The following is a 15,563-nucleotide window of genomic DNA, read 5'->3' as shown; positions in this document are numbered from 1 at the left end:
GGGCTCCTCTTTAAAAAAAAAAAAAAAAAATATATATATATATATATATATATATATATATATATATATATATATATATATATATATATATATATTGCAGAGAGGGAGAGAGAAAGAGAGAAATATCAATGATGAGAGCAAATCACTGATTAGCTGTTTCTTGCACGTCCCTGCGACCCAGACATGTGCTCTGACCGGAATGAACCATGACCTCTTGGTTTATAAGGTCTACACTCAATCACTGAGCCCCTCTTTTATCACGCGCTTGCTCCCTCCCAGTCTCTCCCCTCTCTCTTTCCCCCAACAGCCAGGCACTCATCGCTTGTGCTTCCAGGACTCCTGACCCCTGTTCTCTCCTGCTTCTTTGTCTTTATTCTCCTCTGACTGTCAAGTTCATCCTTCCTGCTGCCATCACCTGTTAACTCCTCCTCCAAGATTCCTCCCAAGAGACTGTCTCTGATCCTTCCCACCCAGTCTGGGTCAGGTGAGGTGCTGCTGGTGCATTTCCATTTATAATCCATGATCAAGGAAGGGGGGGGCGGTCACCCCACAGAGCCCTGGGACTCTATGTCCCCTGTCCGCCACAAGACTGAGGGGAGCCATTGGCGGGGCTCAGGCTGCAGCTCGCTGGGCACCGCATGTCTGCATGTCTGCAGAATGGGAGGCTCCTGGACACCGGGTCCTTCTGCTGACAGGGCCTAGCCGAGCCTGGAAAGGCGAGGGTTAACTCCCCCCTCTCCCTGGGCTGGTCCCTCCAGCCCTCTAAGTGGCCAAAGTCCTATAGAACTGTAACCCAACCCCGCATTCCTCTTTGGCGCCCTCCCCTTCCCTCCCCTCCCCTTTGTCTCCAGCAGCATTTTTACCACACACCCTCTCCAGGATGCCAAGGTCCCAAACCAGGCACTCCCCACCCGCAGTCCCACTCCCCCTTTGCCCAGAGAAGAAAGGCGTCCCTAATCAAAAGTAGATTAACTCTCGCCCTTCCTCCCTGTGCGTCTGCATTTGGAACAGCACGCAGGAGGCTATAAACAGACCCAGGCGATGGATTTACCCGCCGCTGCCCGGAGGACAAAGGCCGCTGTCTGTGCAGTGGCTCCGTGTTTGCTGTGGGCGGCTGGCGGCCAGCGCTGCTCTCATCCCCCATTCAGTGCTCTGAAAGGTTAAAGGCAGAAGCCAAACCCCATCCTAAAGCTGGAGGACACGTGTAACATTTCTGGTTGCTCCAAACAGAGAAAAAGGCTTGTTTCAGAAGAAAATACTTTGGAGTGTAGTTTTACAGGAATGACTCACACTGCCTCTCCCAACACACACACACACACACACACACACACACACACACACACGCGCGCGCACACACACACATGCAGACACACACGTCCTTTTGGGCAGCACGTGGAGAAAATCAAAGAGTGATTTTGCTTCCGTGTGATTTTGCCATTTGAAGTCGCAGACTTGGACTCCATGGGGCCTATTTTTTCGGGGGAAAGAGGGCCCATGATTCAAGCCCACGAATTGTTATGAATTATTTTATATTAATTTAACAAAGCAAAGAATCCTCCCCTTTAGAACAAGCATTCCAACCTGGCTCTGGGTTGGAGAGGTGTTTGCAGTTTCTCTCATGCCTTTATTCCTTTCATAATTCTTTCCCTTACTGGGTACAAATGGTTGTCATGTCTCATAAAGGGTCATCTCATTTCTGTAAAGGGACCAGCTACTGGGCAAGGTTTTCCTCCATAAGTATTAAAAGCTAATGATCGTTAATGAAATGCTGACATGATCTACCACGTGGGCGAACCTGGGAGACATTTTGATAAGTGAAACAAGCCAGACACGGAAGGACGAATGCTGTATGATTCCAGTCTCTGCCGAGACAGAAAGCAGGGTGGAGGTTGCCAGGGCCCGGGGAAGGGGAGAACAGGAAGTTATTGTTTCGTGGGTACAGAGTTTCTGCTTGGGATGATAAGAAAGTTCTAGAAACCGACAGTGTGCAACATTGTGAATGTGTTCAATGCCAATGAGTTGTACCCCTAAAAATGGTCAAAATGGTGAATTACAGACATTATGTATATTTTATATTAGTGAAAACCATTTACGAAGTCAATTATTCTAATGGAATAACGGCTTTGTTGAGGAAGGCCAGGCATCGGACAATATCGTCTAGGTGCTGTACCAACCATAACAAAATGTTCTTGCTATCCGGACTCATCCACAAGGACTTTGGTCATGGCTGGGCCATAATGATGAGTAAAATTCACCAGGGGGACTGAGGTGAGTCTGCACCCATCCTAAGTGGCCTTATACGAATTCGTCTACTGAGAGGTTCTTTGCTCTGTTCCTCTGTGCTTGTCACATCCACAACCCCCCCCCCCCCACCTTTGCTGTGGGCTAGGAAACCAAATAATGGAGCTGATGTTGAGCATGTGTGGTAAACAGGCTCTGAGGGGGAGTGTGGGGCCTCTCCTGGGCAAAGACAAGGATTTACTGTTCGGCGTTTGAAATATCTGTCTTGGCTGCTCAAAGGACTCGCTTAGTTCCTTGTTCCATTCCTGAGTGCCGAGGCTGGCAGAGATGCGGTCTCCTGTCATTCTCAGGGTTCAGCCTGTGAATTAGACTCATTTACAGAGGACAGAGCTGAGGTCAGCCTGGCCGCTCGTCCCCGGCACACAGCTGCCTGCCAGCATGGCACCGGAGCCCAGGCCAGGGCCCTGTCCCTAAGCTGGTCTCCCTTGGACTCAGCTCCAATCAAAATTCTGAAAATGATTTCACCCCACATTGCAACCCGTTATGATATCAGAATGCATCCCAACTACACGTAGGTATGTCACAGGTAAACGAAAACCCACAGGGTATATTCTTTCTAAATTGCAAAGGTAAAGTAATTTCTAGGACTAATACTTTAACGTAGATTAGAAAGCACAACAATATTATGATACTTCAAAACCTACCAAAAATTACTGGCTTTGTCCAGATAATAATAATAATAATAATAATAATAATAATAGCAGCTCTTCTAGTGCATGCCCAGCACTTCACTAAGCATTTTGCATAAACTTATTTAATTTTCACAATAATCATATTATTTTCTTTTTCAGGTGAAAACACACGCACAACAGAACTTAAGAGAAGTTCAGCAACTTGTCCAAGATCCTACAGAGAAAGGGCAGAGCCAGGACTTGGATTTAGTTCTTGCAGATTCTAGCTTTTCATCATTTTGTTATATTCCATGGAATGGGGGAGGAGGAGGTTCTTTGTGCAGCCTTTAAATGTCTATTGTTTCCTTTATCACAAAGGTGCAAGCAACATCTGTTCTTCGGAAGACATTTCTGGACATGGGAAACTTCTCCCAACGGAAGGTTGGTTGGTTTAGAACACAATTTCCTGAATTCTATAATTTTCTACCCACTCAGTCTAATTGAATATTCAAGATGGCACACACCCAAAGGCAGCATGATTCTGGTTCAACTGAGCAGTACCTGTTCTAGCAAATCTTCAATAGAATTGTGCCCACAGGCAGTTTCTGAAATGTATTAGCAGTTCTTTAGCAGAGTAGTAATAATAGCTATTCAATCACCAGAGTTAACTGAAGTTTTTGAAATGTCTTTTCATTCAAAAATCAAAATGTTGTCTTAAAAGAAAAGGCTGATCGGATGGGAAGGGACTTTTTATTTGCAGGCATTTGTACAAGTGCTTGGTCATTTAAAAAATGAACATACTCAGTTATGTCTGTGACAAGTAGTTTCTATGTCCTCCCACCCCCATGTATGCTATAAGTTAATCCTTTCCTTTAATATACTGTCTAACTGAACTGCAAGTGTAGGTGCAAAATATTTTTCAAATTTTAACATCAGAAACACTAATAGTTACCTCTTAAATCTCCTTAAGATTCAGTGGTTGAGCACTGACCCATGCATGAACCATGATGTCCCTGGTTCGATTCCCAGTCAGGGCATATGCCCTGGTTTCAAGCTCAATCCCCAGTAGGGGGTGTGAGGAAGCAGAAGATCTCTCATTGAGGTGTTTCTTTTTCTGTATCCTACTCTCTCTCTCTCTCTCTCTCTCTACTCTATTTAAAAAACATTTAAAAAGTTTCATAGACATCAAATGCTATAGTTTGTGCAAGAATCTTTGATCAAATTGTGCAAATCTTTTCAGTAATGAACTATTTCTCTTTGTATTTATAAGTAATCATGTTTGTTGGCTTAAGATTAGGGTAAAAATCTATGTTAAAGTTCTTAAAAATATGGATAAACTCTAAACTGCCAAGAAAGATTGAAATTCTTTTAAAGTGTTTTTTTTATAAGGTGGCAAGAAATATGCATTAGGATATTTTTCATTGTCTTTATTAGTCTTACTTAATATAAATGGGAAACCATGTTTTCTAACAACCAGTCTAGTATTATTTAATTGTCTCGTCTGAGCAAAGGGGACGGGTGTGGCAAGACCTATTTGTAACAGTCATAACACTTTGAAAGAATAAGCACAGTCAATTCAGCTTTAACTTTTGTTTTGAAAACATCAATTTGTTCCCACACAATTAATGTATTAGGGAACAGTCTGAACTTAATTCAAATGTCCTAATTTTGCCTTTGCTTTTAGGCAGTGTCATACTGCAGATTCCCAATCAAGGATCAAAAATATCATTTTTAATATGAAGTTGGTTGAATCCACAGATGTGAAACCCAAGGGTATAAAAGACTGGCTGTATATTATTGAAAAAAAATCCACATATATGTGGATCAATGCAGTTCAAACCACGTTTTCAAGGGTAAACTGTATATATAAAGCATTGTAGAGACTGCCAGTTCACAAAAATGTTTCCTCCCTTTTTTGGGCACTTAGCTGTTAATATAACTTTTTTGTGTGTTTGCTGTTATTAAGGCACATCTGTAGAAAATTTAGAAGTGCTAGTTAAGCAGTATATTTACAGCTGTCGGAACCTTTGAGGTGATGCAAAGTCTCAAAGCATTGGTAACATTTGCTGCCTACCAAGTTTGCAAGAGAGTCTGACCAATGGAGGTATTTCAAATAATGTTCCTTCGTTTTGACTCAAAGTCTGGTCATAAGATTTATGAATTAGTATTCAGCTGTAAAAATGTTTATGTGACCGAATCACCTAACCTGCCATCGGTCATTAAATACACATGAATTCTTGTGAGCAGCCAACAGCTACTTTTGCGTGGCAACTGCAAACCTCTGGCTCACTTGGTTCTGCTGAATGCTGCTCACCTTCAGCTATTTTCATTGCTTATTAGCAGCCAATCAGAGGGTATTAACAGAACATTTAAAATGGGCAAACCCATTAGGCATGGCAAGAGGGGAGAGCCCAGGTCCCTTCCCTCCCTCCTGCCCACAGGAGATTGTAAACAGCAGAAGAGAATGACACTCAAACCACTGAGTCCCCACCTTCTAAGTTTTTGTCACTGTTGGGTGGCAAGAGATGAGAGTGAGATAGGATAGGGAGGAAGGAGGCGTAACAACAACAAAAAGAGACATGGAAATGGACAGTCAGTGAGATCTGGGAATTATATGCAGTGATCAGGTGTGCTATTGGAGGAATAGTTTCTACACAAACAGAAACCCATTTAGCATGTTTGCTTCTAAATGATCATAGATCTTAAATGGTTTTAAGAGAGATCCATTATGAGAAAAGCCCTAGAGGAAAAAACAAATAGAGACATTCAAATAAAAGTGCTCAAATGCCACGTAAAAGAAAACGTACTTTAAACTGTGCCAAGCACCACAGTGTAAGTTCTTTATTAAATCCACCCACATAACAAGCCTTCATTACAGACGATCCCTGCCAAGTCCTACACGCTGGCCTTGAACTCATAGTTCCCTCAGCATTCAAGAACCTTGGTCTCCAGGAAGCTCATACAGAGTGTCAGTTATAATAAATGTTAACCTGGAGGGAGGGTTTTGAGTGAGGACATCTGCAAGTACCAAGACAATACAATCCAGGACAAGCCACCTCTTCTCACTAGGCTTCTCCCTTGGTTAAAGACCATCCTCCTCTCGGCCAGTCTCCTAAGCAGTTACAGCTGGTCCAAAGAAGGCCATGTGGAGGCAGTCCTTTATAGCTACGGGAGAGAGCGGCCGAGGCAGGAACTGCCCCTTCCACACCCTACAGGATCACTAGGAAGCCACACTTCATCAGAAACACCTCAAATCCACAGTGTTGTGCGTGAGGGAGGGTTGGCCTAGGACGTGGTCGGCAAACTGTGGCTCGAGAGCCACATGCGGCTCTTTGGCCCCTTGAGTGTAGCTCTTTCACAAAATACCACCGCCCAGACGAGTCTATTTTAAAGAAGTGGCATTAGAAGAAGTTTAAGTTTAAAAAATGTGGCTCTCCAAAGAAATTTCAATCGTTGTCCTGTTGATATTTGGCTCTGCTGATTAATGAGTTTGCCGACCACTGACCTAGGACAAAGCCAATGCAGATCCCACTCCCTCCAAGTCTCAGTCATCTTGCAAGCCTCTGAGCTAAGGCTCTAGGAAGAACAAATGATCGGATCACGGCATGAACTCCGAAGGAATGCTTCTTGGGTTTCCCTTTTTTTTTTTTTTTTTAATCTTTTTATTTATTAAGGTATCACATATTTTCCTCATCCTCCCATTCCTATCCGCCACCCCTCCCCACTCATGCCCCCATCCCCCTGTTGCCCTTGACCATTGGTTAGGCTCATATTATGCACATAAGTCCTTTGATTGATCTCTTCCTTTTATCCCCACCCTCTCTCTGAGGTCCAACAGCCTGACCCATGCCTCCTTGTCTCTGGGTCTGTTCTTGTTCATCAATCTATGCTGTTCTGGGTTTCCCTTTTCATTCTGCACAGATATACTAGAAGAAGGCTTGCTTCCCAGTGTAAGAGGGCTCCCCTTCCAACGATCTGGATACCTCCATACCTAGAGCAGCTTTTTCTCAGAGCTCCAGCAACGGAGGAAATTTCCAAAACTGAGAATGACTATTGAAGGATCCTGGTTAGACGGGATTTGATAAAGCAGAGTACAGCAGTATGAACTGTGCAGAAATGAAAAGTGACTTATCATCACCTCAATAAATGATTCGATGATTGGCATTTTGTATTAAAAAAAAAAAGTACCCATTTTAACTATCTTTATTTGGTAGTGTTGCTGCAAGTGGAAAAATACAGTAAATCCTAGCTTAATGTCGTGGGTAGGTTTTGTAACTTGAAGACGTATAACGAATGGATACAAATAAGAGTTAAATTCCTAAGGCATGTCATCAATGTTATAATGATACAACACAAAGAAATGATGTTATTTCCGGACCTGCTGTAACTGGCTACTCTTAATAAAAGAAAAAACTAGATAAAACGAGTCTAAAATTTTCCCCCCCAATTACTTTTCTGCTGCAGTGAATTGACTAATCTGATTATTTTTCTGAAAGACCTTAGGTAAGACGGTATTGTCAACTCTCTACCAGCAAATTCAAAGGAAGCTGGTGAGGATGACGATTTTTATTTATTAATTACTTACCATGTGCCAGGCACTATTATAACAGCTTTTCGTATATCATCTAATTAACCCAATGAAGCAGGTACTACTTATTGGTCTCATTTTACAGTTGATGAACCACAGGCACACATTTACTGTCTAGTATAGTGGTCGGCATGCTATGGCCTTTGGGTGCAATTTGGCCATAAATTTTACTGCAATTTCCATACCCATTCCTGGCTATTTTTAATTTTTTTAATTTTTTTATTTCTTTATTGATTTCAGAGAGAAAGGGAGAGGAAGAAAGAGATAGAAACATCAATGATGAAAGAGAATCATTGATCGGCTGCCTCCTACAGGTCCCCTAATGGGAATCAAGCCCCAAACCCAGGCATGTCCCCTTGACTGGAATCAAACCTGGGCCCCTTCAGTCCACAGGCTGATGCTCTATCCACTGAGCCAAACCAGCCAGGGCTGCTGGCTGCTTTTGAGCTACAATGGTGGATCTGAGCAGCTGTGAGAGACCTCAGGCATAGAAAGCCTAAAATACTATCTGTGGGCTTTATAGGAAAGGCCCACCGAGGCCTCATGCAAAACATGGCTAATTCGTGGATAAAGAAAGAAGGGCAAGGACATTTGGACAGCTTGAAATAGAAGTTCCCCTGAAACTTTCTTAGCAAATATTGTTGTTTTTTTTTTTTTTTTTTTTTTTTTATATATATATTTTTCCTTCTCATCACCAAAAACGATTTATTCGGGGGGGATGGGGGGGAGGGGAAGAAAGGATTGCAAATCCGGAACCTGCAGACATGGCCACCTACATGTAAGTTCCCTTGACGTGCTATCTTCCGTTCGTATTTTACCTTCTTACTTCTCACCCGGGTGGCCAACCAGCCCAGAAAGAGCAAGAGTGTTCATGGACTATCCGTTCAACAACTAAAGGCTTCTCTCTCCGTCTAGCGAGTCTTGATTGGTGGAAAAGTTTCCAAAAAGGAAAAGAAAAAGAAGGGAAAGGCTGAAGAAAGCCTTGACAACCATATATTTCCTAATAGGTTGTAACATTTTTGGCAGTTTCACAGGTATTCCTTCTCAAGTACAAATGACATCATTGTTGAAATTAAAATACACACACACACACAATTGGCTGGGCTTATTTGACATTTGGTATCACATATTGTTTTGGTTGAGCATCAATTGATTTTTCTATTTTTACTGGGAAGTTACGTCATAGCTATTTTTAGTCGACAGTGTCTGGCTCTGTTATTTGTGGAACTGGGCACACAATCGTGCCTTAGAATTTTTTTTTTTTTTTTTTTTTGCTAATGCTATAAGAATGTATGTATTTGGTGGGGAATGTTCTCATCAGTAAATGTCCTATTATTTTTCTGAAACATTTCAGAACAAAAGTCTAAAACAGGAAGTAGGCACTAACAAATGACAGAATTTGGTATATTACCAGGCAGCAAAGTGAATGTAACCTTACAGGATGTCTTTAAAATATTAACATTTTTATACTGTAAGACGACATAAATGAGCTAACATCTGAGCTATTCTGCTAAATCTTAGTTAATCCCTCAAAACCTACCCATAAATCAAAGCCAAATTAAAAACTGAATTTCCAGAGTACGAAAGCTGGCACAGAAGTGGAGCTGGATTTGCACAGTCAAATAATTTATGCAAACTTGTTCGCTGCAAAGTGAACAGAAATTCCCAAGAGAAGACAAAGCCCCCAGTTTTCCTCTACGTGTCACCACTTTCCACCAAATGCCAGCCGGCAGGGAGAACAGCCTAGAACAGCCGTTCCCAAGCTGTCTGCTTATCAGAATCACCTGGGAGCTTTCACAATCCCACCTCCAGGCCACACCTCAGGCTCTTGAAATGAGGTCTCCGGAGGCGGGACCTCGGTATCAATGTTTTTGGAATCGCAGACACCAGTAGAGAGTGGTGATTAGGGCGGAGGTAGCCTGATGGGCGCAGTCCATGCACAGGACGCCTGCCGTTCAGGAGGCCTGCAGTCCTACTCCATCCTGTCCGCTCCACTATCTCCCAGGCACTCAGTTCCCTGGTGCGGGAGTTGTTAGCACAACACACAGGTAAATGCACTGGTGTCATCGTTCTTGCTCCTAACACATCATCAATTTGTTAACGCACACATAAAGAAGATCCTAAGGCAGTGAGCACTGCCTTAGGGTTTCTCAAGGTATGAGCTGTTGAAACATTCACACCATTTCTGCATCTTAGGAGATAACACATCCCCCACAGCTGGCTTTGCTTTTTATTTTGCAAGCTTATTTATCCTGCAAAACAAACTAAAAAAAATAATAATAGTTTGCCTTACCTCTACGATGCTTTTTAAATCTTGCACATACGTCCTTTCAGTCTCCAGGATCTCCTGAACAACTCTGTCCACGTAGAGGAGCTTGGGGCTGGTGGCCGATTCGGCACTTGTTTTGGCGGCCCCGCTGGCCTCCCCCCTCCGCTGGGCCCAGGGCTGCCTGTCGCTGCCCACCTCCGGGCTCTGCTGCCCGGCCAGGCTGTCCCTCTGCAGCTCGCTGCTGGAAACCAGCCTGGCTGGCACCAGCTCCAGCTTGATGGCCCCTGCTTCCTTGTCCTGGGGAAACAAGCCCAAGTGGCTGTTGGAAACCAGGGTCATTCGGCTGCCGAAGGAACCATGGCTGTCCCGGGAAGAAGCTGACGACGACGTGGAGCCGAAGCTGACCGGGCGGTCGCTGTCCGAGAGCTCCATCGCCTTCCGTTCTTGGCAGCGGGAACGCTTGGCTGTGGTCTTGGGATCTGGATCTTCGGTTACAGTTAATGGCACATCAAGATGCAACTGGTGGACATCTAAATGCATTAAAAGAAAAAAGAAAAAGAAAAAGGATGAGATAAGCAAGGTATTTTAAAATGACATTAAACGGGAAATTTAAAGATTAAAAACCCACCCCAAATATATGGGTCGAAAACAAAGAGGCAGAGAGTGCGTTCCAGAAGGACATGCAGAGGGACCGTGGCAGGAGTGAGAGTTTCTAAAGCATCACCTGGGACCATGCTAGAAACGCGGCCTCAGGCACCACCCGGACCCACGGAACTCCAGTCTGCGTTTGGACAAGATGCCGGTGCTGTGTGCACACGCGTTAGGGTTTGCGAGGCTCTGCAACCATCGCCTCCAAATGGGACCACCTGGGATGACTAACGGAGGCAGGCTGGCCCGGGTTTTCGAATTCAAAGCTCAGCGGTCAGGGCATCAGGAGTCTGTAGCTTTAACAAGCACCACAACTGATTCTTATCGGCCTAAAACGCACCCGAGGTGATTCTTATGGAAGCTTGCGAAACACTTCTTTATTTTGGGCATTCCACCATAATTCCACAAAGGTGTAAGCTTCCATCCCGGAGCCACTGCTACTGACTCAATGGATGCTGACAATTTGCATTTTACTAGTAAACAGCACTGGAGAGAGTGTTGCATGGCTAATATTTTTCTCATCCTGAGCAAGAAAAACCCAACTATTAAGACCCACATCCCCTTTCAAACTCAGCCTCTCACCACATGTCTCCAAATCTCTACTTGGTAGCCGACATTCCACTGTGTTGTATATGGAGCTACGCTATTACAGAGCATGTCTGATTAACCACAACACCCCCCATGTAACGGTAGATAACATGACAGTAGAATCATATAATTAAATTATAAATAAACATAGGAATTCAATTATGAGAAAATAATGTATTCTCAAAGATATGGGGCTGCTTGTGTTTAAAAGAGGGTATGAGCAGAGAATATCTGTGAAGTCTAAAGGTTACTTAGTGCCCATAGCACTGAGATCTTAGGCCCATAAAGGTCCCGCGTGAGATTTAACCGCTCCAAAGCTATTTTGCTGAAACATCAAGTTCCAAACATCTTCATTTGTAAGACATTTCCCCCTTGATGAGCTCCCAGATTTACAGAAACAAAAAGCCTTGTATAAACAGTGTGATTAATATCATTTTGGTAGAATGTCTTACCACCAAAATCCATGTGTATGGGTTTCGTTTTAGAGAATTAGAAGAGTGAAACTTATGTTTAGAAGGTTAAGACAAGACAAACACAATAACAAGAATATAGATTAATGATCATCTTTTAAGAGGAACATGAATTTTATTTCACTCTATAATAAACGTCTCCAAACAGCTGGTATCCATATTTCTAGAATATAAAGAATCCATCAAGTCTGCATCTTTCAGCATCCTGACTTTTTCTAGAGAGATTCTACCCATGGCAAATACTAGTGCCAAGTTATAAGACAAATATTAAAATTACTGAGTGTAAAATAAAGGCACTAACTTGGGTCAACAAGGAAGAATAGTAAGAAAGTGTGGGAAATGAGTAATTGATCAGCACAATCACTACCACATGGTTTTGCCACACATTTTTAAAGCTTTTGCAATATTCTTTCTGCTTGCCCCATAACAACTTTATGGCCTATAAAACACAGATTGGGTTATAGTAGTTAAAATGCACTTGCGCTAAAGAGCATGATCCAACTTGAGGATGGCAAAAATCCAAGAAGCAGCCAGGCACTGAGGTGTGCTTGCTGCAAAGGATGCTTGCCCACATTTGGGAATGGTGTTAAGAAAGTCCTGGGCAGTTCAAAGTAGGAACAGACACAACAAGGTTTTCTCCCTTTTGGTACCCACCACAACCACAACCATGAGGTTGATCACACTTCCACAACTGGGCATTCACTCAGAAAGTTTATGAAGATCCTTCAAGGCCCCAAGGGTCGAATGAAGCCATGAGTTAGGACCAAATGTAAGTTGGAATGCTGTCTATGAAGCTAGAGCACCGGAAGGCTCTCGATCAACCTCCCACAGAGATCTGCATACACTGGTTTCCGGGGCAAGTTATGGTTTTCTGGCTAGACAAGAATCAACCTTCTCTCCAATATAGAAGACTATATTTAATAGTCATATAACTCTTGGCAAATGCTCATTATCACAACATGAACAACATGGGGATGTGCCCGCAACCAATATTAATCTGTTAAAGCTACATTATGAACACAACAGAGACTCATTTCCTAGCACTTACTTTCCCTCTAGGTGAGCCAGCCAATGCTGGGACCTAGGAAGGAAAGAGGAACAGAAAACCGGTAGTGATTTTAAAGGAGTCCATGTTGGGCAGCTGGGAGAGATAGTCCCTTCTGTACTTTCAAAGGCGGGCGAAGTGCGATGTGAATCTCATGTAAAGGGGGATCGCTTCATGGCTGAGTCAAACAGCAGTATGACTGGGCCCTGCTCCAAGGAAGGAATCCCATGTTGCACTACCAGGCGATGTAGCTGATCCTTGAATTACATAGGTTTGAATTGTGTGGGTCCACTTATACGCAGATGTTTTAAAATAAATCCCTGCTCTGTTTTTGACTGGGAGCCTACAGTTGCAGACTTGAGCATCTGTGGATTTTGGTAGCTGTGGGTCCCTGGAACTAATCCCCTGAAGATTTTGAGGGACAAGTTAAGTTTTTGGGGAATCTAAAGTTATGTGCAGATTTTCGACTGGGCTGGGGTCAGCACCCATCACCCCCGCCCTGTTCAAGGGTCAGCAGTATTCTCCGCCCCTGGACCGACCAGCCCATCCCTCCGACTGCCAACCAGGCTCTTCAGAAAACAGAATATGAGCTAGTTGGAGGCTGTCGTAGTTGGCTAAGCTTACTGCTCCAAATCAAACACCTTCCAAAATTACCAACGATAGGAGTGAAGCATTTAAAGCTAGGCTGTATAATGGCATATAATACGAGGCTGCCTTTGCTAATGGATAACATTTTTCATGTTAATTCATTGCCTCGAAGGTAATTACAGTTTTCTCACGTCAGGAAGTATACCTCATAAAAACTGTCTAGTCTTGTCCTCACCCCCTTTCAAAATAATTTAAGATTTCCACCCTGTCTGGCCTAGTCTTCATAAATACAACGCACTGACTTTTAATATTTATTTCTAGAGCTGTGCGGATCCACACAGCAGCTAGTAGCCACATGCATGCAGCTATTAAGCACTTGACATACAACTAGTCTGAATTGGAATGTGCTATGAGTATAAAATGCACACCAGATTTCAAAGAATTAGTATGCCATGTAATAAAGACTATAAGATGCCTCATTAATAATTTTTATATTAATTACATGTTGAAATAATATTTTGGAATAATGGGTTAAATGGGATACTTCCTGGATGCATTCCCTTCCCTGTCTCCTCCCCCCACCCTGGCACGTGTGCCCTAACCTCTAGGGGAGCCCATGAGACTTGCAACCAGGGGAGCAATGGGCAGTGGGAGCTCATCCCAGGCTAACGCCTGGGACCTGTCCTCAACGCCCCCTATAATCTGACTTCCCAGTGAGCTAAGGCAACCTAGCCGAAGCTCTCCTATTACTTCTATGCCCTTCCTTGTTTCACTCTCTTAAGTATATTTTTGCTGCAGTCAATACATTCTTACTTGCTTTTCTTTAAAACAAAAAATCTCCTAAATATCCTTTTTACTGTTTCATTTTACTCTCTTTAATGTGGCTACTAAAATAATTTCAAATTATGTATGTGGCTTGCACTATATTTTAGTTGGACAATGCTGATCTAGAATATTCTAGATGATTCTATGATTCGGTAAGATTTAATTTACTTCCTTATCAATCTTTGTTTAAATAATAATGAACAAAGAGGTGCATATATTTCAACATTTGCCTTTAAAAAATATATATTTTATTGAGTTTTTACAGAGAGGAAGAGAGAGGGATAGAGAGTTAGAAACATCAATGAGAGAGAATCATCCATCAGCTGCCTCTTGCACACACCCCCCACCCCCGCTCCCCACTCCCTCACTGGGGATGTGCCTGCAACCAAGGTACATGCCCCAGGAATCGAACCCAGGACCCTTCAGTCCGCAGGTTGACGCTCTATCCACTGAGCCAAACCGGTTTCGACTGCCTTTTTTTTTTTTTTTTTTTTTAAAGCTCCATTCATTAGTACCCAAGATTGTTACAAATTGGCAGAAACGGAGTTGGGAGACAATCCATCCCTGCATTCTAGATGTTGGGGTGACTGATTCCCCATGGTCAGTGAAACACCAGCCAGAACACTGTAGAACAGGAAAGCTGCTCCCTCTTCCCTGAGTGAAAGATGTCGGCAGGTTGTACTACCATGTGGGTAATGGCTGCTTTGCTTTCCTTTCCGTTCATGGCCTCTCTCTCTTTCCCCCCAACCCGCTCCCAAACCCCCCTGTTTAGGGCTTAATAATAGAGCATCTCCTACAAATATGCCAAGTGTTGCGAATGGCCCAGGTCAGGGGGTGTTTTGACCATGAATACCCTAAAACAAGCTGCTTCCAACCACCTTGAGGTCTTGGTCCATCTGACCCTTTGTAAACCCACAGATGGTGGTGGTGGAAGCCCAGCTCCAGGGGCCTTGGAGTCCTAATGAGTCTTACAACCGGAAATACCATCAGCCTAAAAGCCATCAGAATAAACATTCCTTCTTGTGCCACCTTCAATTTAAGAAAAACAGTGACACAGCTACCATGTAGATACCCTTTCACTCATTTTACTTCATGACAGGTCTCTCTCTCTCTCTCTCTCTCTCTCTCTCTCTCTCTCTCTCTCTGAAAGAGCTTTAACTCCATGGCTTGCTTGCTTTACAAACTTCCATTATTTTAATTGCTCTCCTTTGGAACATCACTGCCAGAATCAAACACAGCTCTTGTGGCTCTAACTTGTCTCTTGGGCTGAATTGGGGTTGAGGCAGAACTTTCCATGGCAAGTAAAACCCAAGCTTCCGGCGACCGTGTTTACATGTTGAAGGGGGGACTGAGGGGCCAACAGCGGCCACTTCCTGTCCCAGCTCCCAAGGACAGTTTGACCAGGCAGAGCTGCACAGCAGCGACTGAGGAAGGATCAGGATTTCCAAATTCTGCTTGTTGCTATTCCAGACTACAACCACCTAACCGAGTCCCTTGGCAGGACGAGCATGAAAATCAGGAGAATTCTGTGCTCAAGACAAATTAATAAAATGATGTCACTCCATTACACTGCCTGCAAATTGCCCAAAAGAGGGAAGACATGAGAGAGACGAAAATATAAGAAGTTCCT

General features: G+C 43.4%; 1 protein-coding gene across 3 annotated transcripts in view; it reads right to left on the bottom strand.

Annotated features, from left to right (window-relative positions):
* PLEKHG1 (pleckstrin homology and RhoGEF domain containing G1) overlaps positions 1-15,563 on the bottom strand; it is a 188,727-nt gene that overhangs the window by 62,585 nt on the left and 110,579 nt on the right. For all 3 annotated transcript variants that reach the window (XM_084890127.1, XM_084890126.1, XM_084890125.1), the window contains one exon: positions 9,794-10,299. In XM_084890127.1, coding sequence (XP_084746253.1) covers positions 9,794-10,201 — 408 coding nt within the window. In that variant the 5' untranslated portion in view covers positions 10,202-10,299. The remainder of the gene's footprint in view (positions 1-9,793; positions 10,300-15,563) is intronic.

This window comes from Pipistrellus hanaki (genome assembly GCF_964339955.1).
Source record: "Pipistrellus hanaki genome assembly, chromosome: 7".
NCBI lineage: Eukaryota > Metazoa > Chordata > Mammalia > Chiroptera > Vespertilionidae > Pipistrellus > Pipistrellus hanaki.
Note: the sequence above shows the minus strand (reverse complement) of the source record. Positions and strands in the feature narration are given on the sequence as shown.